This window comes from Protobothrops mucrosquamatus, unplaced genomic scaffold (assembly GCF_001527695.2).
Source record: "Protobothrops mucrosquamatus isolate PMUCROS unplaced genomic scaffold, P.Mucros_1.0 scaffold47, whole genome shotgun sequence".
NCBI lineage: Eukaryota > Metazoa > Chordata > Lepidosauria > Squamata > Viperidae > Protobothrops > Protobothrops mucrosquamatus.
The window spans coordinates 2094309-2119447 of NW_015386429.1; the positions used below are offsets into that span (position 1 = coordinate 2094309).

General features: G+C 35.7%; 2 protein-coding genes across 4 annotated transcripts in view; both read left to right on the forward strand.

The window, feature by feature from the left end:
• The first annotated feature begins 3948 nt into the window (after nt 1–3948).
• Nucleotides 3949–4314, forward strand: LOC107283754 (histone H2B.10-like). Its single transcript, XM_015811695.1, has one exon. It carries the CDS (start codon nt 3949–3951, stop codon nt 4312–4314), a length of 366 nt encoding a protein of 121 aa, XP_015667181.1.
• An 8643-nt stretch (nt 4315–12957) lies between these two features.
• CMC1 (C-X9-C motif containing 1) overlaps nt 12958–25139 on the forward strand; it is a 61630-nt gene continuing 49448 nt past the window's right edge. For all 3 annotated transcript variants that reach the window (XM_015811710.1, XM_015811709.1, XM_015811711.1), the window contains exons 1-2: nt 12958–13103; nt 24384–24476. In XM_015811710.1, the coding sequence (XP_015667196.1) occupies nt 13061–13103; nt 24384–24476 (136 nt within the window). In that variant the 5' untranslated portion in view covers nt 12958–13060. The remainder of the gene's footprint in view (nt 13104–24383; nt 24477–25139) is intronic.

Here is a 25139-nt window from a genome sequence, read left to right on the forward strand (position 1 = left end):
TCTAGGATAGATCAATATTTTTGTTTAAAAATGAGATATTTTTATATAACTGTTTAAAGGTAATCTAGAATATTAAGAATGTATTTTTTAGAATGTTAGCTTCATTTGTATGAAAATTATTATATAATGGAATGAAGAAAATTAAAGAGATGTTTTAGATTTGAATTGAATTATTAATTAATTGAAATTTAACAAGATGATGTGACTCTTTGATGATATGGATCTTATTAGTTATGATAATTAACTGGATGAGATTTGAATTCTGTTTAATGGCTTGAAAGGATTTAAGGTCTGATATTATCTTGTCATCTTAAAAAGATTGATTAATTGATGGATTAGATAGGTATAGGATAGATTAATATTTTACTTTAAATAGGGGAGATTAGTGGAAGAAGAAATAAATAAGATTTTGATAAAATCAAGAAAGTAGAACATACTTGGAAGGGATATCTGAATTGAAAATGTCTTTATTTAAAGTTAATTTGATTACGGTATGGTAAATTTATAAAGCTTTAAAACAGGTTCAGGTTGAATAAATTTAAGCTATAATTGGTCATTTTAAATACACTATGCTATTTGAGGGAAAAAGAGAGGGAATATTTGATGTATTGATTGTACTATGTATATATGTTTTGTTCTAGGATGTTTGATTACCCCAGCACCACGGTGTGTCCTGAATACTATGTTTTAATTAAAAAACCAATAAAATTTGTTTAAAAAAAAGAATGCATAATCTGTGGAAGAGCTAAACTACAGAATCAGCAGTCCTAGCAAACATGATCAGTAATAAGAGATGGTCAGAGTTGTGGTTCAGCAACATCTGAAGGCTCGCAAGCCTGTCATCCTTGTGCTGCATACTAGCTTTTATGGTGTCATGAACTGTTGTGACTTGCGCAGAGGTATAAAATTTCATAATGGGATTACTTCCTCCCAGCAATTGAATTTAGTTTGGCCAATTGAAAAGTTCAGTTTTCCGTACTTTTGGTGTCAAGTGAAATAGTACTTAGATAGGCAATACACATTGCATATTGTGTATCTTATCAATGGAGATATGCATCTTACCATAATTCAGGATTCATGAATACTTATAACTAATGCAATCAAAATCCCTTTTGTTCCTGGGATTCTTTCTAGCCTTTCCTATTGAGTCACAATTTCCAGAGCAAAATGGAACATAAGTAATATCTTGAGCTCAGGTACCTGGTGATGTGAAGCAATTCTTAGATGTAATCATTGTTATTTAGATTAAATATTTATATACCATGCTACAAGACTGAGTTTTGTCATGGCTTTCAATCTTTAAAGTATCAAATATACAAACACATCAAAGTACAGCAAAAATAATATCTGTTGAATTACAGGAAAATAAATTGGTTTTTAGTTTGTTAAATGTTGAATCCTAGCTGTAATTCTTTTGAGCCTGTTAATTATATATTTCATTATTTTTATAATTTATATAAACCATGTGTTAAGAGCTGCTCACTGGTTAAAATTGTCCTCTCCTTGTATATGAATTGTCCCTCAGTGAAATCTCCCAATAGAAAGTTTTAGATCTTTGGAGCTGCCACAGGGTATTGAAGCAGCTGTACAAGTATATGGCAAATACATTCTAAGGGAATTGGGACTGAGGGGACTCCAGCAAGAGAGATTACAGAGGAAATGTCAATGCTGCAACTTTGTTTTCGGTTGCCACAGTTGGGAGGGTGGATGTGGGAACCAAGGTCATTGCTGCTTGGGTTTTGGCGGGCTGAACCTTCTGTTAGAAGGCCCACCAAAGTAGTTTATTGGGGGATATGATTTATGACATACTATTGGGGTGGGAAGTTCAACTTTGTAACTTTGTAACAGTTGGGAGGGAATTTCAGTCTTGGTTTCACTTTTGATCGTGCTGATACTTTGTAGCCAATAAATATGTTCTTTAAGGAAACCTTTTGCCTTGGAGTTCTGTTTTTACCGGTCTCATCTATCGGAACCATGACATTAAACCAAGATTGAAATTCCTTCCCTGCTAACTAGGCATCATTTCCTCGAAGGGGGCAAGGTGCCTTTTGAAGTATGGACTGATCATAAAAATTTAGAGGCACTGACCCCCCCCCGCTATCCCCCAAACAGGTCCGCTGGGCACAATATTTTAATTGTTTTAATTTTACACTAAAGTATATCCCGGGGGGGAAATTTCTTGGCTAACACCCTGTCCAGGATGCCCCAGTATAAGAGTCACCGTGAAGAGATTGTGAACTTCATCATTCCACAACCATAGTCAATCTCTCAGATAACCCTGGGTGGTCAACTGCAGGCAAAACCACCTGAACCAGATAGTCCACTAATAAAAAAGCTTAAAGAGGAATTGAAAACCAACTCCTGGTTCCAGAAAAATAAAACCAAACTAACTTATCGAGATGGGCTAGCCTGGAAGGGATCAAAACTGTATTTACCAGGAACACTTAGAGTTCAAGCCCCTCAGCGCAGCCACGATACCAAATAAGCTGGTCACTTTGGATACCTAAAGACTTTACATTTCATTAGGAGGCAATTTTGGTGGCCAGGTTTAAAAAAGGATATTGAAAACTATGTGAAAAGCTGTGCAATGTGTGCAACTATGAAGAAACATCCCACTAAACCTCCTGGATTATTACAAGAAGTTGCAGACCCTTCCCAGCCTTGGGAGGAGATTGCCATGGGCTTTATTGTGGAATTACCAGAAAGTAGGGGAAATACAGTAATATGGACTGTTATTGACATTTTTTCAAAGCAGGCTCACTTCATAGCCTGCTCCGGTTTCCCCTCCACAAAGAAGTTAGCCAGAATGTTCCTTAAACATATATACTGGCTCCATGAAGCACCAAAACGGATTATTTCAGATAGGGGAGTCCAATTTACTGTGAGATTTTGGAGGGACTTCCTTAAACTGATCGGATCCACGCAAGGACTATCATTGGCTTTTCATCCATCTATGAATGGAGTGGCTGAAAAAGCGAATGAAATGGTGAAACAATACTTTAGGTGTTATGTTGATTATCAGCAAACAATCTGGGCTGACCTCTTCCCTTTTGCCCAGGTGGCTTATAATAACATAGTACACAGCAGCACCGGGCTCACCCGGTAGAAAGTAGAAAAAAAGAAAGTCTGCATTTATGTCAAAAGAGAGAATGTGGGAAAGGTGTGAAGAAATCCATTCACCCAAACACTAGGGAAACTAAACAAAGCAAGAGGATTAGCAAGCAGAGTAAAAAAAAAAAAAAAAAAGGGGGGGGGGAACAATGAGAAGATCTAGCCACATATGAGTCAGCCAATATGGTGAAACAAGAGGTTTGATTGAAGAAGAAATTATATAAACCTCTATTTTATTTTCAGTGTAACTTTGTAAAATAAGTTAGATAAAATAGTGAATGGGTCAAGGTTACACAATGATCTCCAATGGCTAAATGAATATTTGAACCAAAATTTTTATCTGATTTTCATTATGGTTAATCATACAATTAGTTAATACCACTTATATATTTCACTACCTCCAATTCTCTTCTGATTCAAAGCTATTTCAATAAATTTCACACTCATATTCCCTTCCTACCCAAATTGGTATTTAATTGTGTAGAGGACAATTGTTTATTGTATTAAAATACACAAAACATATTCAGCTAAAATAAAAAATATTTTACAAGGCTATAATTTGGCTTCAAAAAGTAAAGAAGATACTGGGAAAATATCTCTCTCATGACCTAATCATCTTTGTATATGGTATGAGCTTCATTTCAATCTACATCACAGTATAGCAGTATGACATACGGAACTGGGCCTTTGTTCTAAGCAGCCAATCACTGGTCAGAGAAGCAGCTGCTCATTTGAATTCCTACCCTTATAAAAGAGTACAACTAGGATGAAGTCACAGGCATTTTCAGGCAGACAGGCAGGCAGATAAGCAAGCAAGTAATCTTGGTATATGAAACAATGGCTTCAAGGAGAACAATGCGTAGAAGACCACGATACAGAGTAAAGGTCAGACGGAGAAGACATATTGTCCGAAAGAGAAGGATGAGGAATAAGAAAAGATTCCGAAGGAACATCCGCTCAACTAGAATAACTTCTAAATTGCCAAAGAGGTTAAAACCCAGGAAGATCCGAATGACCAGAGATGCTTGGGGTATGCTGCATTCCTATGTGGATGGCATCTATAGAAAAGTCTCTGGGGAAGCTGAACGCCTGAGAAGAAAAGATCGGCGTCCTTCCATCATTTCTTCAGATGTGCAAAGTGCCTTGAGGCAAGTCATGCCAAGGAAATACAATAGGCGACCTGCCTACAGCAAAACCCGCTAGAAAGCTAACCCTTTCCCTTCTTTAAGGTGGGTTTAAATCTACAAAGAAAAAAAGAAGGGAAAAGAAAAAAAACCAGCCTGAGAGAAACATTAATGTTCTGCCTGCCTAAAAGATCAAACATGGCCTTCAAATTGCCAAAGAATCCTGTAACCTACCATTTTTTTCTTAAACCAACCTCACTAATTATTTGAAGAAGAAAAAGATCTAAGAGAGACCATCACTACAAGAATGTTGTCCACCATAATAAAATCAGACTTCCATTGAAGTATTTTCTATTACACATGGAAGCAACTATCAGACTATAATATACCAGCAATCTTCCATCTTTGTGAATCTGAGTCAGCAGAAGAAGAATACAAATGATATGTAGAAAATACAGGACTATGTGAGGTGTACACTGAAGGAATGTTTCCCTTGCAATAAAACAGGATTGGCAGGATTATTCATGACATGTCTTTTCTTCATAATACCGCATTGAAATTGTTAACCCATGTGTGAGAGAGTAAATGGCTAGGTAAACACATTTCAATGAATTATGTATAGCTGGGCAAGCCATATTGTCCTGCTTTACACATAACTAATAAGAGAAGTTTCTCTGGCCTGAGGATTGCACACTTTGTGGGTGCAGTACACTTCAGAATATGGTGGATAAGACTAGGAGAAAAACTAAATTTGATTTTATATTATTATGCTTAATATAAATATAGAAAGTATAATTACTTTCCAGTCACAAATTTAATAATGATTTAACTTAATTTAATAAATTTAATTTTATATTTAATACTTTAAATTTAATAAATTTATTAATACATATTAATATTTATTAATAATTTAGTAATACATTAAAAATAGATTTTAAATAATTTATTGAATTTGTAAGGCTTAACAGTGGAAGAACTAAATAGCAAATAATTATCTGGGGGGGGAAATCAGACACAGCATAGTAGTTGAATTACAAAATGCATGACTATGGTTTGTTGGAACAGCTGGATCTTTATAAACTTCAGGATTAGATTCATGTGGATCTCAGGTGGATTATTCCAGAGAACAGGAGCAGCTATAAAGGAGGCATATTTCTGAGATCCTATCAATTGATATTTCTTCAGTAAGAAGATCCAAAGCATGACAATTCAGCCAATCCTTAGGGTACACAGAGACAACTGTCCCACAAATAATCAGACCCTAACATGAAAATAATGACATTAACACAATGAATTCCATCCAGAAGACAGCTGGCAACCAGTGCATCTCGTACAGCAGCAGTAACACATTATATCAAAACTCAGCCATAATTGTTTGTGTCACTCAATTCAGAAACATCTGATAACTTCCTATAGAGTACAATTCAATAGCCCTAAAGAGAGGTGATTAAGCCATGTGTGACTGTGAGAAGGGCCTCGTGATACCAAAAGATCCAATTGATGCATGAGATTAATCTGAGCAAAGGTTCTCCTAATCCTAGCTAAATTCATACATATGATTTGATACAATGTGTTAGTGCAGCTGATGAGTGCCTTCTTCAAAATTCCATAATCATACAAGATAATGACAATCCATTATTTTGGTGGCAACAATAATAATTTATTGCAATATTGACTTTATCAAGCCTGAAACCCCTAATTTTACAAAAAAAACCTACTCTACTTGCAACTCCTCTATTTTTAGGTCCTTGCTTAGTATTGAATTGTTTCTAGCAGTCTCAGATTGTGAATCTAACAGTAGATTACCCACACATAGTTTATGAAACTTGTATGCCATCAGACTATCAATGACTCTGGGTGGCTCACAACAAGAAAGAAATTACAAGAAAATAATAAAAACATAATTGATGGTAAGCATGATGAAATGAAAATGAGGACACAATAGATCTATAGGTCATAACCTCTGTTTCTGATGATGCAATAATAGTATTAATAAGATGCCAGGTAATGTGAGACAACTCTTGAGTTTATTTTTCATGGATTTAAGATTTTCTAATGAATGAACCCTAATGGAGAATTCTATAATTTTGACCAGATTCATCAATACGTTATCACTAAAAGCCAAAAATGCAGCAATAATTTAAGAATGTTATCAGTATTTTTATTATACAACATGATTTTTACACCTCTAAATTCTTGCAAAAGGTAGGCTATGAAATAAGATACTTTTAAAGAAAAGGAACTCTAAAAATTGAATCCAGGTACTTTACAAGTAATACCTCTTGGGTAAATGAGTCTTGAGTTCTTTTTCTCTATTTTCCATAACTAGATAATTATAATTTTGGCCTAACAAACCTTTTGAATTCTACAATATAGCAAGTTTTATTCCAATAAAGGATCAAATAAGAATTCTACAATGGTCAAGATTAGATTGTATTTACTTCTATTTAAAGAAGGAAATGGTATAATGGTATACTACTAGATGTAATACTTATAAAAATTAATAAAACATGCAATAAATAACTGATTTTTGTTTCTTCTTGACAGACATATCAATATTATACGCATCTCTGAGATAATGGCAAAGCAACAAATTTATCAGAAAAATGTCCAGATTACCAAATATTTCAATTATTTTTGTATATTAAGTATTTTAGAGATTTTTAGAATCAGAATATGCAAAAAAGGCTCCAAATATTTAATCCCACAAATTCTGGGGGAGGATCTTGTGCTATAAAAGGGATTATAGTGGGCTTCAAATTATATTTTAAACCACTACTATACTTTATAAACCATTTTGTAGAATCAGACCATGATTCAATATATTCTGAAAATCCAGAAAATGGGTTGAGAAAACCACAATTAAATGAAAATGTGGTCAGAGTGTTGTGCAAATATGGCCAGACTGTTTTCAAATAGATAGTTATTACCAGTTTAGATAATGTTCTTAATAACTATGGTTAGTCCTTCTCACAATGAGTTGCAAGAATCCTTCCTATCACCAAGTTCACTGGGAAATCTAATCAGGTAAAGCTCTATATATTTATGAAAACTAAAAACTAAACTAAAAATGAATCAATCTATTCACTGAAGGATCACACTTTTGACAGGGAAAGTCTGTAACAAAGATGTAACCACACTCAACTAAACATGGCAAAATTATATAACTAGGAACCTTGAGACTGCCTTCAACACCAGGCTTCTCCAACAGATAATCAGACTGAAGCTAGAAGGGGGGAGATCAGAACAAATCTCTGCTATCCTTCATAAATTTCCATTTATTTAAATCTAAATATGTTTCATAAGAAATGGGAAAGTTAGATTAGCATCAAATATTTAGGTGAGGAAACTGCCGTTACAGTTATTTCCAATAAAATGGCTTTAGATTATTCAGTTATTTTCAACTTCTTCCAGATTATAATACAACTTTTTCAACTTCTTCCAGATTATAATGCACGGAAGGAAAAAATCTATCAATACCTTCTCACATTACATTTGAACAAACTTTTATTCATATTACTAAAAGGAATTCATTAAATCAAGCAACCTGGGGAAAGAAAAATATTGGTGTGCTCATTCTAAATTCTAGGTCTTTTAAACACGTTGGCAATTTGTATGAAATCAAAATGTAAATGGTACATTCTTCGTAGGCATCATAGTTCTTATAAGATTGAGGTTTGGCCATGGCACACATGAACCTGTCCTCTCTTTTTGCATGACAATAACAAAATCAATAGTAATGGTCTGGAACAAGTCTAATCAGTTGAGACTCAATGTAGAGAGAGTATTTGATGGATGGTTCTTTTTTCCAATTCATTTTACCTGTTGTATTCATTTTCCCCCAGAAAAGACATATTCTTTCTTATAGGGTCAAGTTCACTTTTCAAATTTATTTTTCATAATACTCCTGGATTCAATATCTCAACTGTCCAGTTGTCACTAACTGATTATCTATCTAAACAGATACATATTTTGAAGTGATTTATGCTCTGGAAGTCTACTTGGATTACTGAAATCCCTTTGGTGGGAAAATGAATTTGAAATATCCATGGCAGAATTTTTTAACATTCACTTACAAGGTCCATCAAACAATGCTTTCTCCAGTATCCTCATAAATCTTAATGAACTCTTAACCCTTCATATCTTGAGAGCATATAGAGAAAGCATTATACTAAGAATCAAGAATCTACAACCAAACTGAAAAACTACCAAATAATAATCTATGTATGTCAAAAGTACTAATTAATTTCCCAACCTTCCCTGTCCCTTTGAATGCCATTAACATGGGTTACTTTTGCTTCTTATTTAAGGTCCTTTCATGATTCATTAGAGGAGAATACATTTAATAAACTGAGGCTTAGAAAAAAGTTACATTGTTATGTTTTGCAATTTCATTAAATATTATTGAACTCTTTGTCCAGAGTGATTTGACTTTTTATTTTATTTTGTTAACCACACATTGAATAGATTATAGTTCCCTTTCTCTCAGATACAGAAGGTGTGGAGACTTCTGAAATAGATAATTAATCTCTTTTGCTATCTATAGTTTCATAGTTAACACTGTCTTGGTTGAAGTGTAAAAACACATTCGCACTTTAAAAAACGGGTGATTAGTTAATCAAATGACAATATGAATGGTAGACAAATACAAAAATGACTGCAAGGTGGAGCTATTTATGAGCAGCCACATTTTGTCCATGGGAAATGTATTCATTGTTATTTATAAATTTCAATTTCTTGTACTTTGGTGGCTTTGTATTCAATATGATTCAGCTTCATCGTTATGGTCCTGCACCAGTTTAATCTAGCAATCACTTTCTTCCTTTGGCCATGTTCACTGAAATAATGAACTGTAATGACTAGGGCAGGGGTAGGCAACCTTGGCTCAGGAATTCTGGGAGTTGAAGTCCAGGAGTCATAAAAGAGCCAAGGTTGCCTATTCCTGAACTAGGGCAAGGATTTCTATGACATGTCATATTTTTTCTGGAACCTATATTTAAATTTATAAATAAATTAAAACATATTTTGGAATTATCTGGTGAGAATTAAATGTTTTTATTTTGCCTGAAAAGCCATATTTTGACTTTTTGTTATGTCATATTTTGCTTAATTTTGTAACAAATGTCATATTTTGATCATATTTTTGTCCTTGGCAACCCTTCTGTAAGCCAGCAAGTTTAAGCAGCAAAGAAAGTGAGAATTTGCCTGTTAGTTTCCCAACTCAGAGAGCAGTGTGTGTGTGTGTGTGTGTGTGTGTGAGAGAGAGAGAGAGAGAGAGAGAGAGAGAGAGAGAGAGAGAGAGAGAGAGAGAGAGAGAGAGAGAGAGAGAGGTGGGAACAAAGGTTTCTCATCTGAACAGGCTTGGAAAAAAGTAGAGAAATTTGCTTGTTTTACTTTCTTATTTGTTCCACAACTCAGGTGTGTACGTGTTTGAGATGGTGATCACATGAAAGTTGCAATCTGATTTCACCATGCCTAAAAGTAGATATTCAACCAGTGTAAAATTACAGCGTCTTGTTTAAGAATTTGGGGAGATTTTCAGTAGTGATAGTGAAGTTTTGTTTTGTAAATTGTGTGAAGTTAAGGTATTGGCTCATAATCATTTTAATATTCAACATTGTGAAACCACAAAATATAAGAGTTGTTTAATGAAATTTACTTTCACTGAAAATAGGCAACACCTCTTTTTTGAGAGCTTTTTCTACAACTGCAGGTTGATCAAATACCCAGTTAGAATTTTGTACAATGTACAAGGATCTCTGTACAATGATGGTTCTTCAAATATCTTTTTAAGAAATTGGGAAATTTTGAAAAGTATACCAGCCACTTGATTCCAAATGAATCAGCTCCAAGGAAAAATTACATCTCTGCCTGCTATGACAATGTATTAGGAAAAATAAGATCTGCTGATGACAACATAAAATATGGGTTTCAATAGATGAAATATGTAAGTGGAATGATATGTAGCCAGTGTTATTATTGGCACTCTGAAATGTGATAAGTCCTGGTGAAGTATTTTGTCTAACATGTGAATCTCTACAAAAAATAAACAATTCCACTAATGCTATCCTCTTTGATGATTTTATGAAACTGCTCTGGCTGCATGGTGTAAAAAGGCGAAATATCCTTCTCTTTGTAACAGATGCTGCTCCAAAAATGACTAAAATAGCCAAAGGATTTAAACGTCTCTATTTTGAAATGGGAAAAAAATGTTTATTAACAAGTATTTCATACAGATATGCCTTTTATCCATCATACTTCCTTTTACCATTGCCTTCTGTCCTCCCACACAGAACAATGGGTTATATGTGTACGTATATATGTGTATGTACAGTATGTACGCATGTATGAATGAGTATGTATATATATACACACATATATACATACACACCCACATGCACACCCATCCTGAATATGTTTGTAGATTGTATATTGTTCTTACCTGGTGGGATGTAGGCAACAGTATGTTAGTTTTTGTCCAGCCTTCAAAGGTAAACAGGGTCAACAAACAGGAGTTGCTAAGAAATATTGGAATTTACTTTAGGGCTATATTCATATCTGATTAGAGTATATAATGGACTTTTGTCCCCTTATAACCCCTCTCTACTACCACATAAACCTAATACAAGACATGTTGCCATACATTAAATAGAAATAGATGCCTTTTTGGAACTTCTCTGTTTCCATCATTCATTAGATGATAGCAATACTATCTTAAATGCCCTACCATTTCTGAATCCAGTTTGCACATCTGGGCTTCCTCATTCCATGTATTGTTAATTCATAGTTGCAACGTCCTGAGTGTTATCTTAACTGGTGAGGTAAGCGCAACTCTTTGATTCTCTGAGCATTCTTTATACTATCTTTTTTGATATTACAATACAACTTGGAAAACTTGAATGTAACTTGAAAAAAAGTTTTTTTCCCTAATCCCTCATCTATGGTTGTTTTTTCTATACATATTTACAAACTATATGAAGCACATTAATTACATTACTTCATAAGATTTTAAACAGTTACTTATATTTTATCAACTTCTGAAGCCCCGTTGTTAGCAATATTTTCTACGGGGCATGTATCTTCATTCCAGAATGTGAGGCTTTTTGTTGATTAAATAAAGTTCCTCTAAGTTTTCATTCAAAGTATGTAGTCCATTTGATTTCCATGGAGATCTCAGTCATCTAGGCCATGGTTGTTCAATAGTGCTTTTTCAAAAGGCAACTTGACTTTTTTTTCTCTTTGAAGACATTTTGCTTCTCATCCAAGAAGCTTCTTCACCTCTTCAGAAAAAACATCTTTGGGACATCCATTTGATTTCATAGATATCCATGTGATGATCTTTAAAGTTATTTTTTAGGTTATCAGAAAGAAGTATTTTCAAGAGAAATCTCATTACTATATCTTGGCAGAACATTGCTAGTCTATCACATACTTTGTTTCATATAAAAATCGCCATTTTTCTGTTATTCCAGATGATTATTTACTACCAATTTTAGCATTACATGTAATTAATATTAAGCTTTTTTGTACTGTACTGATATTATGTTGCAAATTAGCATAGAATTATTTAGTATTGGCTTCCTTAATATTTGTGGTTAGAGCATAGATTGGGATTAACATAATATTGACAAATATGCCTTGAATTGAGAATAATTCTTTAAAACAAGAATGTGTGACATCCCCTGGCTGCTTAATGTATCTGCAGATAAATGCAAAACAAATGTTGTGGTGCATGTGAAAGTGTGTAGATGATATGAATATATGTGTACTTTTTAGGCAGAAGGTACTGTGCTGTTGACTGAGATCTGATATTTGCAGTGATGCAGTAAGATATATATAAAAAAATTAATGCTGCAAAGATATTGTATTGCATAAGGAATATTGTACTAAAAATTAATGTTTCAAAGATGCAATAATTGTGTTTCACAGAAAGGAAATAGTGCAGGATATACAGGAATGGCAAAAAACAAGAGCAAGTAAATTATTTTCTGTATTATGTCGTCTCTTGTAAGGAAACTAAGAAAGGTAAGAATTAAGAATAAATGGGTATTGAATGAATATGTACTGAACAGAAAAGTGACTGTCAATGCTAAATAGATTCATCTGGTTTGGCAATACAGAGAATTAAGTCTGAATTGCAAAACAAATATATGAAATGAATTGAACAGAAGAGATAACAAAGAAATTCATTTGTTGAACCCTTCAATTTGCTGAAATTGATAATCCTGAAAAATTAGATTTTTTTTTCATAGACTTATCTCAAAAAAAACTAAGCAAAGTCAGGCTATAAAGTGCTACCACGAAATCTTAGCCTTGTAAGTTAAGTTGGGAAGTCAATAAACTATCCAGAAGACTCCTTGCATAAGAAACTGCATGGATTTGTCATTGAACTATTCCCTCAAAAGTTGTTAATGCCAATTTCTCTCAGTCTTTCAATTGACACAGACACCCCGGGATTTTTCCTGAAAAGGGAGAAGATGCCACATTGATTCTTGAAACTCTTCTTGTTTTCTCTCTCTCTCTCTCTCTTTTTTTAGAAACACTCCGAAACAGCCCGGGGCGACTCCAGTTACAGCGCTGGCTCTCCCAGGTCAATACCCTCCGATGCTTAGGGGCCGCTGCTTCGCACTTTCTGTGGGACCGCTCCTTCTGTAGTCGCCGCAGAAACTCTTTGACGCAGGCGCCGTACGACCTCAGGAGGATGTTTTTGTCTGGTGACGTAGAGGACGAACGCTGTAGAGGTCGCGCGGCTTTTACACCGGGCGTTTCCGGGGCTGTGAGATTGCGTATGGGTTGTTTCCTGCTTCGAGTAGTAACTGCTCCTTATGGCAAAGAAGCTGCCGATGGAGTCTGTCTATAGTACTGCAGGTAGGGGCAGTTGTTTCCCCTGCTATTTTATGCACATGAATCACAACGTTGTGGAGGGCTTCTACAATCAGCAGCACCTGTCCTTTCCCTCTCATATATTGTAATTCTGCTTTTATTTTTCTCTGTCTTTACACTGGGGTTTTCCAGATAGGTTGGGGTTACGGTTCCCAGCCAGCAAGGAATAAAGACCACGCTGGGTGGAAATTCAGAGGGGCATAATCGTCTCACTGCACCTGGAGATGACTTTTAGAGGGAGAAAATACTGAGATTATCAAAGCAATGCTTTAAAGTTCTATGCTTTTCCTAGTAAGCAGATTTCCAGATTCATTGTACCATTCTTGAAACTATGGATTATTGTTAAGTCATTAAAGATTGAAGTTATATTAAAGAAGCAGTGTTGCTTTTTGACTCTAGATTTGTGATTGGTTTTAGTGCCCCCACATATTTCACTTTCTAATGGACAAAAATGGTGCCGAAGAATGTTGATCAAGGAATATTATTCTCATTTAAATAAAATCAGAATGCAGTAGTTTTAAACTATTTGTGTTCCCAAATAATCAGATGCTTACATGTATTACTTAATTGTTCTCTTTAAACAATGTAGCAACTTAACATAAAAATATGAAAGGAAGTGTCCTAACCCTTAGTGGGAAGAGAAATAATCTAAAACTATGTTAAAACATTATTTTTATTAGGAGTCTCCAGATTTACAGAATACTGTGTAACTTTTGAATTTCTAAGGGAATGATCTTCATCAGGTTAGGGTTGGCTGAGGGTAATGGAGTGCATTGTTGCTGAAAGTAATGGTGACTCAGAGATAATAGATTTCTAAGGGAGGCAATGATAGATACATGTCTTAAACAAATAACTTTCCGGTTTGAATGATAGCTTCTATGCTACAAATGCCCCTCAATATTTATAAACTGTATGATGCTGTGATAACATTGAACATGTTACATAATTGGTGACTGCTTTTGCTCTCCCCCCCAAGTTGTTGCTAAGGTTTTATTTATATGTTTTACTTGACTTCCATGGTATTTTTTTCTCCAATCCAGAATGCCATTGCTGAAGGAAATCCTGTGCAAAGCGAGCCTGGCAAACAGACAAATATATATAAGTAGTGCTATAACCTGTGCATACTTACACATTATTCTAAGTCAATGTTTTCCAAACTTGGCAACTTTAAGAGTTCTTCTCCTAACTGCATCTTACACATGTTAAAGTTGCCACATTTGAAAAACATGGTTTAAGCATAATTTGTTTATGTTGACTACATTGTATTACGGTTTAGTGCAATGTGTGAATAATGTAGTTCTCCATTTAATCTAATCTCTTTTGTTCTAACAGTGGCTTGTTGGGTTGTCAGCCAGAAGTCTTAGCTCCCTATTATTTGATCTTTTAACCAAACATACATAAAATGAACCAGGGATATTTTGCATTCAGAATGATTACAAATCTGCTGTCCTATCTAGGTCCACAGTGGTTCTGTTTGAAATGGTAACATAGTTAGACCATTTTAATTAAAAATATAATAATCTTAAGCCTTATAATAATGGCTTTTTAGAGCGCTTTATTTTTCGGTTTCAGATGAGTTGAGATAACTGCTGTATATATTTGGAAGCTGCTTTCCCATTCCATAGTAACAGAAACTTTTGGAGCATGAACAAGGCCATATATGCAGTCCTCATTCAGTGACCACAAATGTGACTGGTGACTCAGGCATTAAGCAAAACAATCACTAAGTTCTTCTTCTTCTGTATCTAGATCAAAGTTTAAACTGCCAGAATGAAGCCACCTTCTTGGCTTTGTCATTGACCAAAAATAAGTTATTATCAGTACATGTTTCTAGTAGTAGCAACACACCAGCAGATGTGTTGGTCTCTGTCTCTCCACATTCACATAGCATGTTGTTATTTGCTAAGAGCCTCCAGTTGAGCACATTGGCTTTACATTTAGGCACTCCAACTCTCAACCTATTCAGGATTCTCCAAGTAATATAAGGGAAGTCAGATCCTTCAGCCAAATCCTTTAATGTGATTCCTTGTTTGGTGATCTTCCTCCATCTTTTAATTTGATTTTATTCTTGTGTATCCTCAAGAATGCTTGTTCTTGCCATAAAGCTGTCCCTAGATCTCAGTTGACAGGCTTGGGCATATGTCCATTCAGAGGATATCGAGAATCATTCTCTTGCTTAGTTTTCTCAGGATCTGCTGCTACCTTTCTCCTGATCTTAGGTGGCACAGATAATGTAGGTTTGAGACAACCTGTCACTAAGCGTACTGCTTCATTGACACTAATATCAAATTGTTTCATGTGAGCAGATGTGCCCCACATTGGAGCAGATACTGTGTTGCAGAGATGCTCAAGGCCAAATTTCTGTGCACAATGTATATGGTTAAGCTCCCCATTTGTATTTTATCAGTTTCCTGATGATATTCTTACATGCACTGACTTTAGCCTTAGTGTTCAGGTAATGCTGTTTAAAAGAGAGTGTCCTGTTAAGTGTCATGCCGAGCTACTTTGGTGTTGGACAGTGCTGTAGTTGGTTCTCTTGCTGCATAATATCCAACTTTTTCCTTGCATCTCAATTTCGGAGGTGGAAAGCACAAACCTGGGTCTTGTTTGGGTTGGGCTTTAAATGGTTGATGGTGTAATAATGTCTTAATTCTTCAAGTGCTACATAGGTTTCCTGGCTACCTCATCAAAAATTGATCCTTGTGCAGCCACTGTTGTATCATCTACATAGATGAATAGATGTGTTTTGTCAGGGACTGGTTGATCATTTGTATATATGTTATACAGTGTTGGAGACAATACACTTCCTTGTGGCAGCCCTTTGTTCTGCATCCTCCATCTGCTGTTTTTACTATTAAGCGTTAAATAAAATCTTTGGTTCTGGAGGAAGCTGTCAATAACCCTGGTAAGCTTATTATCTCTGATATTATTTAACTTGTGTAGTAATATGGTTAACAGTGTCATATGCTGCAGTTACACCTATAGAAGCCACTCCAATAATTAGCTTTCTTTCTATCCTCAGTCACTAAATGAAAAAAATCACACAACTGCAAGTATGCCTATGATTTTTCACAGGACAGTGCTTATTAACTGACCGGCAAACACTTGATTAAGAGATGCTGCAAAGGTCACAAATGTGGTTATTGATTGTAAAGTTACTTTTTCATCACCCTCCAAAGTAGTCACTGTCCAAAGCAGTCACTGAGCAAAGACTATATTAGATGCATTTGAGATTATCAGAGGGTGACATAAAATACAAAGTAAACGGAGCCATGTCAAATGGATAGGTGGAGAATGGATTTTCATTCCCCCTCTCAATTCATGGTTATAAATATCAAAATGTTATGCTTGGTTCATGCTACTTTAGGATTGTGGAACTGGTTGTGGAATTGCTTGGCTTTTGACAATCATGGTTGCAGGGAGTGCCAAGTGTTGAAAGAAAAGTGGCAGAAGGTTTAGGCCATAGGAGCTGTCGAAACAGAAGGGGGGGTTGGCCTACACCAGGGTGTCAAACTCAATTTCACTGAGGGACGCATCAGCATTACGGTTGCCCTGGGGGTGGGTGGGTGGGTGTGGCCAGAGGGTGCAGCCTACTGGGTGGGCGTGGCCAGTTCTACATCATTCGCGTCAAGGGTGCCTATGAGGGCCTGGGCAGGAGTGAGGCAGATCTGAGGGTCTCTGGCAGAAGGGGGTGGGACCAGGGAAAGTGCCAAGGCATGGTCCACTGGGGCAAGTCCCAAGATGGCCACCACAAAATTGTACATTGGCTCCCGGCTGGCCTGGGCCAAGGCAGCGGGGGCCGTTCCCTCACTGTTTCCAGGATGGCTTCGCGGGCCACATGAAACCACTTCGCAGGCCGCATCCGGCCCCCGGGACTTGTGTTTGACATGTCTGGCCTACACCTATCCAGGAGTTAACTCCCTCCCCTTATCTGGCCTTTTATACACATAAACCAACCTTTTGTTAGTATATGTATGTATAACATTCTGAATTGGCTTGAATTCTTGTATGTAACATGAAGCATTGAATATAGCTATATCATGCATATTCCACATTCCACATTAACAATTGTTAGTCAAACAAAAGATGACACAAATATGTTCTTCTGGAAGAAACCTGAAAATAGTTGAATTGAAAATACAAATACATTCTTTTGGAACAAAGTGAAAAAAAATGTTGAATTGAAAATCAAATTTACTGATACTTTTGGGGCTTCATTTACACCTATATGTTTCGCTTGTAAATTATTTTATTTGTATTTATATACATCCTGTAACAAGTTGTAAGGGCTGGAGATGGGCTTAAATCTTTGCTTATAATATTCTCCCAGGCTTTTATGGCTGGTTTAGACATTCTTCCGCTTATATAACATAAAACAAATTATCTTATAGTTTCATAAATGCTAATGACGATTTTACATTGTGTATCAGTGCTTATTAAAGGAGAAAATTGGAACAAAGTTCCAAAGCTTATCAAATAGCTTTAGTTCACATTAATGAATTTAATATTAACCAAATAAAAGCAATTAGCGTACTTTTTTTTTAAAAAAAAATGAAAAGATGTGGGATGAAAAAAAGTTTAATTATGTTCTTATGTAAAAAGTCTTCTGGAAGTATCTATGTAGCAAGGAAAGTTTCCATTATTATTAGTAGAAATATGCTATACTATGCGAACAGCAGCTTCACGGGTTGATTTCTATCAGGGTCATATGGAAAAGATATTTTTTCTTGTCCCCTCATTGTAACTTTGGTTGCTGTTTAAGTACTAAAAAGTACTGCACATTAATTGAATACATGTAGTTCACAAGTCTGGCTTATTAAGCAGTAGGATACAAGAAAGATCTGTATGGGAAAAACATAGATTTATTACAGTTATATATTTAAAATACTCCATTTTAGGTCTCCAATACTTACTTGATACTTCCCAGTTATTTTGGGAACCAACGTCTTCCTACTTCTATACTTTTTTCCATTTTGTTCTGAGTCCAATTTACAGAAGCTAAAAAACATTTATATCTACCCGGTCTAAAATAAAAATAATTCAACCTACACTTGGCTTGAATGATGAAAAACAGATGAAAAGCAAACTGATTAGCATTAAATTTAGAGGAAATCCATACTAGTTCTAAACTGACTTGAACCATATATCCCCTAACTGTTGAACTTGTTGATTTCATCTCTCTTTTTCCCATGCTGATTCCAGAAGCATGTTTCATTAACTCACATGATTATGTTGATTTTCCCTACTGCAACAGTGGCAGATATAAAGGTTCTGTCTCATATTTTCACTTTCTCTATAAAAATACTTCCATTTTTGTCGAGTGCTTGATACCACGTTCTGTTAAGGAGCATTGTCACTTGTGGGGCACTCTTTTATATGTGCCTCTTACATATAGAAAAAAAATATTTTGAAAATGTTAGCGAATTCAGCAATCTGAGCATTTCCTGTAATTTGCTTACTCATCTGAATAAGAGCCTCAAAAGTTGAGGGTATTCAGCTTCTCCCTCCCTCCCCATGTTTCTTTGCTACTTCAGGAACTTATGATTTATTTAAATAGTATTTTTTTCCATTTTGCTTGATTAGCATGTTATATTACTTCTCAACTGGTCTGTATAGTTAATACTATAGAAGTGTACAAAGTATTTCATGGTCAAAACATTTCATGGCTACCAGAAATGGTCTGACTTTGGAATGACTATTTTGATCTTGAAATAAAGTGTAGTAGCTGTTTTGAGATTGAACCACTTCTGGAACAAGCAGAATAGTCAATTCAGAGCTTAGATTAGGACAGTGAGGGTGAACCTTTTTGAGACCGAGTGCCTAAAAACTGCCCCCCCACTCCACCCCCCCCCCACAGAAAGGGCTCCGAGTGCCACCTCTGGCACATGTGCCACAGGTTCTCCACCACTGGATTAGGACATTCCAGGATTGCAATCCTTTGACTACAAAATATTTTATATACATGCTGCATTAATTGTAGTTATATATTATACTGAATTCTTCAATTGACTCGTAGGAAAATAGTTTTGTAAAATTTAATAATGAGAAATATAATTATAGATCACTTATTACTAATACTAATTTTGCTTCTAAGTCTCTCTAACCCTCCCACCTTATTTTTGTTGAGTTAAAATAATGGAAAGATGTTCTTTTGGAAGTTCCTCTTCTGATGGTATATATTAAAACAGCTATGAAGTCCAGGTCCCTCTTTTCTAACTTGGAACCTTCTAGTTTTTTTAAGTTAAACAAGTATTCCCAGTGAATAAGATTATGACAGATATAATCCAGCATCTTTTAAAGATAACTGTCTTGGGGAATCACCTATATCCTAATCGTGTGTTTGTTCTGTAATTGTGGAATTTTGCATTTCCATAATTACATTCATGTATATGCTCAGAGATGCATACATTACCTTTGAAATGGCTAAGGATTATGATAAGAGGTACCATATTTGATGTTTGTATAGCATCTTGGAAAGTTGAGGAAGGGGAATGAAGTAATATAGTTATGTATAAGGCATATTTGAGAAGCTCAAGTTCTGAACAAAAGTATTTAATCTGAAACATTTGATATAAGTATGATTGTTATTAAACTAAATTAAGCTTATTTAAATCCTAGAGATTTTGATAGATTTAGTTTAAATTCAGATGCACTAAGTGATATTTTCCTACACAGCTTCAATTAGAATAATATGCAGAAAATTAACTTATCATCTCTGTGATTGGAAGCCAGTTGACCTATTACTTTACATGGAGTGTATGTAATGCTTTTTAACTAATACTGAACACAAGGAGAATTTACCTCAAAGTTGCAGCATGCAAGGAACTTTAATTCTTTTCTTGCTAGCTGTGATCTCCAGAATTTCACTTGTGTCCCTGCATTCTAGTTATTGTAGTTTCCTTTAGTTTCAAAGGTTTGACTGATCTCTCATTTCTTGTTGAAAGTACTGTATTGGCCAAAGTAAGAATTAATGGTTGATGTATTTATTTTTCTTTTGATTGTTCATATTCACTTTTATATTTGTGTTATTGAACCCGTGCCACTGATTTGCTTGTATAGTTGCTCTCAATCTCTATACATATTTTATATTTATTTCACCATTCACCATAGAATTATTTCAGAATCTGATTTTCTACCTTCAAGAATATAAGCATTGTGACTTTTTTTTTTAGCAAACATGCTTGTCAGAATTCTCATAATCCAGTACTGCTATATTGCAAGAACACATGAGCCCCAAAGCAAAATGTAAGATAACAGATTCAGCCAGTGAAAAAGGTGAAAATTGACTTCAAGGTGATGATAGCATAGTGAGAAGTTAAAGCTTTGAATTTTTTTCTTCTGGTAGTGTCATCCTTACTCTCTCTCTTAATTTAAATTGATGCAAATGTAAAGTAATAAAATCTCAAAATTTAAAAGTTAAGGATAATAGAAATATATGCAATTTTCTGAAGAATTTTAAGCTAGAAAATGAAATAAACTTGTGTCCTGTTATCTTCTTGCATTTGGAAATCTTACCTAATTTAGTAAACTCACTCCCAAGCAATTGTATATAGTAATTCACCTTGGTTTCATAATTATTAATCAGATAAATGCAAGACTAATAAAGCATTGAAACTGCTAAACAAAATTATTTGGATCTGATGTTTGACTAAGGTAAAACAGCCTACCACCATGTTTCCCTGAAAGTAAACCTGCCCCAAAAGTAAGCCCCAGCTGATTTTCAGGGAGTGGGCCTAATATAAGTCCTCCCCCCGAAAGTAAGCTCTACTTAAGTTCTGCATGGACGGCCTGCCTCTTTGACTAGGTGAAGCTGATGGGAGAGGGGCCCACTGCCCGGTTTGTTTCGCAGTCTCATGGTGACGGCAATAGGCACGACGCGCAAGGTGGGAAACGGCCGGTTTGCCGTGGCTGTTTGCTGCCTCTTGAGTTGCGCCCAATGATCGCCCCCCTTTCTGACCCATGTGCCGTTATACCGGTTCCTTACTGCCGCCCGGCTTGTTCCACAGCATCATGGCAGCGGCATTGGGCAGGAGGCGGCAAACGGCTAGTTTTGGCGCAATGCGGCCGTTTGCCGCCTCGTACGTCGCACCCAATGCCGCTGCCAGACCTACTATACATTAACTCTAATCCCCACTGCCCCCCAACCCTAACGGGAAGTGGGAAGCCCTGGGTAAAAAAATGGGAAAACTTGGGTGGGGAAAAAAACAGTTTTTCCCATTTGTTTGCAAACTGCTTTGGAAACAAATGGGAAAAATCTTTTTTTGCCCCACCCAAGTTTTTTCATTTTTTCCCTAGGGCTTCCCATCTCCTGTTAGGGTTAGGGGCCAGTGGGGGTTAAAGTTAACATACAGTAGGCCTGGTGGGTCAAATGGGAATCCGCCAGGCCTCATGGCCGTACCATTGGTGAGCGCAACGTGGCTCAGCCGAAAGCGGCCATAGAACAAGTGGGGCAGGTTCCCCCCTCACCTGCCCATTCTCTTCTCTGTGAGAGAAGAGAACTTCGCAGCTTTGCTTACAGAGCCACCAAAGCGGCAGGTGAGCATCGGAGGCTCGGGGAGGGAGGGTGGTGAAGTAGGCAAGCATCCTGCTTTTAGCACCCATGCCAGCTGCCCCTTCCTGTGGAGCCGGAGAGCTTGGCACACCACCACCCAGATGCCCTCGCTCCCCCCAGGAATTGCATTTCTTTCCTTACCTGACTCTCAGCCCTGTGCCGTTTCTCCTGGCAATCCGCCACTGCGTGCAGGGAAAGAAAAGGTTTTTTGGGGAAAAAAGGTCAATCAATCAATTCCAACTTCTTGCGAATCGCGAAGTTGGAATTGATTGATTGACCTTTCCCCCCCCAAAAAAACCTTTTTTTTATCTGCATGCAGCGGATCGTGAAGGAGAAATGGCACGGGGCTGGGAGTCAGGTAAGGAAAAAAATCCTCACTCCCCCAGGAACTACCCCCAGGAACTGCATTTCTTTCCTTACCTGCCGCATGCAGGGAAACAAAAAAAGTTTTTTTGGGGGGGGAAAGGTCAATCAATCAACTCGCGAAGTTGGAATTGATTGACCCTTTTCCCCCCAAAAAACCCTTCTTAGGAATTTTCACTTGATCTACTGATACTTCTCTAAAATGGATCTTAGTTAATACAGCTGATATTTGTTTTGAATATTGTACTATAGAAACTTCAATAGCCTGTTTATAGTAAGGTGTAATACCCAATTAAAAGAAAATGTTAGTGGAAAAGAAAGGGGAATTATCATTAATTTCATATAAGTATATGGGCTCCTTGAGCAGCAGGTTGGACTAGAAGACCTTCCAATTCTATTATTCTGTTATTCTGTTATATTATATCACTTTATTATTCATTTAGTATATGATGACAACAAGATAAAGATTAATAAGCATATATACACAATCCACATAATTGTATACAAAACCTCTACAGAGGTACAGCAGTGGCATTATAACTGAATGTCCAGTTCAGCTATCCAGGCAATCGCCTCTGGTGTTGCTTCATGCAGATCTTCTAAGGAACCAGAAAACGTACATTGTGGGCAGTCTTGCACAATATATTTAATAGTTTGCATATTATCCCCACAGTTGCAACAGGGGAATCATTCCAGCTCCATTGATACAGGGCAGAGGCACTTCTTCCAGTGTCACATCTAATTCTGTTCGGTTTCATCCAGACAGAGCAAGGAAGATTTAAAACCCGGTAGTTTGGTAGAGAGAAATCACTACCAGTCAGACCACAAGAGGCAGTCTGACCATTTCTCTCTCTAGGCCAGGGTAGGCAACCTTGGCTCTTTTATGACTCATGGACTTCAACTCCCAGAATTCCTGAGCTCACTTCTGAAAATTGAAAAAAAAAAGTCTTCACTTGCTTTGGAACATTTTAAAAAGATGGAAAAGTTATCACAGTGAGATAAAAGTAGCCTACTTTTATCTCACTGTGATAACTTTTCCATCTTTTTAAAATGTTCCAAAGCAAGTGAAGACTTTTTTTTTCAATTTTCAGAAGTGAGTCAAAATTCCTATTTTATTCAAATGCAGCCTAATATCAATCTAGATGAAAAATGCATTGGGCTGAAAATCATACAACAGATTTTTTTCCCTAAAGAATGCTATAATATACATTTCTTATAAAATAGTTTAAAATGAGTCTGACTTGAAATTCTGTAGGCACTGATCCAAATTTATCACTTCCCGCCTCATTCTTATATGATCAGTTGATTTTTTTTATAATAAAGATATAGAAATAATGTTTTACATAGTTTATCTTTTCATTTCTCCCAGTGACTCATAAACTGCGATTTGCATTATATTGTGTTTGTTTGAAAGAGGCAGTCATCAGCTCTAAAGTTGAGCAAATGCTTACATGTTGGAGATAGCTTTAAAGTCTTCCTGTTGCTATGGTCTTCAATTAAAGAAACAGATAGCAGGTAATGTGATAGATTTCTCTTTGGAAAGTTACTCTAAGTCAGGAATAATCTGTCTTTCATCAATTCAATGCTCAACTGATGTTGACATTTTGATCTGATATGAGAGAGCCTTTAAGACTGCTTTCATCAAGTGATGTCTTCCATAAGTAAGGAACTTCAATTCCTAGACTTTGAAGCAGCCAAAGATACAACTAGTGGTCGCCAAAAGAAGTTTTTCTGGTCTCCTGCACTATAGGTTTGGAAACTAAAAGAGAGTTGTGGCTTATTTAATTTTTTCCATCCTTCCCTTCAGTAATAGCTTCAGATGTTATAAGACATTTTTCTGCCTGTATCATATTAGCTAAAATAATGGAAACAGCCTGAGTAATGCTTTGCTTTGTACTTTAATATATTAAAATAGTTATTTTTATATCATCATTTTACTATAACATTTATTCAGCTATAGTTCTGAAAACCCTATTGTTTGTTAATAGTCATGAATCTAAGTGATACACTGATTAATGTATTGTAGTAGAATTTCACTGGCAAGATCAGAGTTCAGATATTGCTTGCTGGTTAGATATAGTGAAACCAGGAATTGTGTGAAGATAAAATGGGATTATCCTAGCCAGTAGCCTTCTTGGATATATTATTTAAAAATATAGTGAGTAGTAAAAACTCAGTGAAACTTCTGAATTGCTAAATCAAAGTCATGATAAATTAAAACTAGTTTAAAATAGAAATTATATTTATTCCTTGTTCAGAATTTTGGACTTCACATGTTGCATCTTATTTTTTTAATCCTGCTGTGACTTTTATTTAAGGTTGGAAATATTATGTATATTTTTTTCTTGCAGGGGAGCCAAAGCTCAGACATGTAGAAAAGGATATTTTGATTCCAAAAATAATGAAAGACAAAGCCAAGGAGCTGTGTTCTGAACAAGTGAAAGGTGAGAGTGAAATTCAACTATATATCAAATCAAAGAATTTATGTGACCTGAATTTTAATTTTCTAAGGTTTTCTTTTCTAGCCAGATTGCCACGGTAGCAAGCAATCTATTATATTGCAAATTCATTATTATGTAGGATGATCATAAATTTATATAATTTTTCAAAATAATTTGCTTAGTTGTAACTAAGATTAGTGAATTCTTCAAAGTCTTAATTTTCTAACCAAAACTGCACACTGGCATTTCTATTTGAGGAGCAACTGTTTAATTAAAAAACGCACCTATATTTTTATGCATGTTTCTATTGCATTACATGTACACAATGTATTTTATCTAGGAGATGGATTGTTAGTGTATGTGTTTATAATATATGTATGAGTATCTAGGTATGGATTTGGAGTTATGAACAGCGTTCTATGAAATGCATATTTCAGCATCTGTTCCAGTTGATATATCGGTCTGACCATGGAACACATTTCTTCATGGGGATGTTAATTGGGATGTCACATTGAAGAATGAAGTCTGGTAGACATTATGGGAAAAGATAATACAGGATCCATTTGCCTTCATTCATGGAAGTAATACAAAATAATAATTGTGATATTTAGTAGATTAAAGGAACTATCTTTATGTTGATAACTTTGTAAATTGCAGCTAAAACTA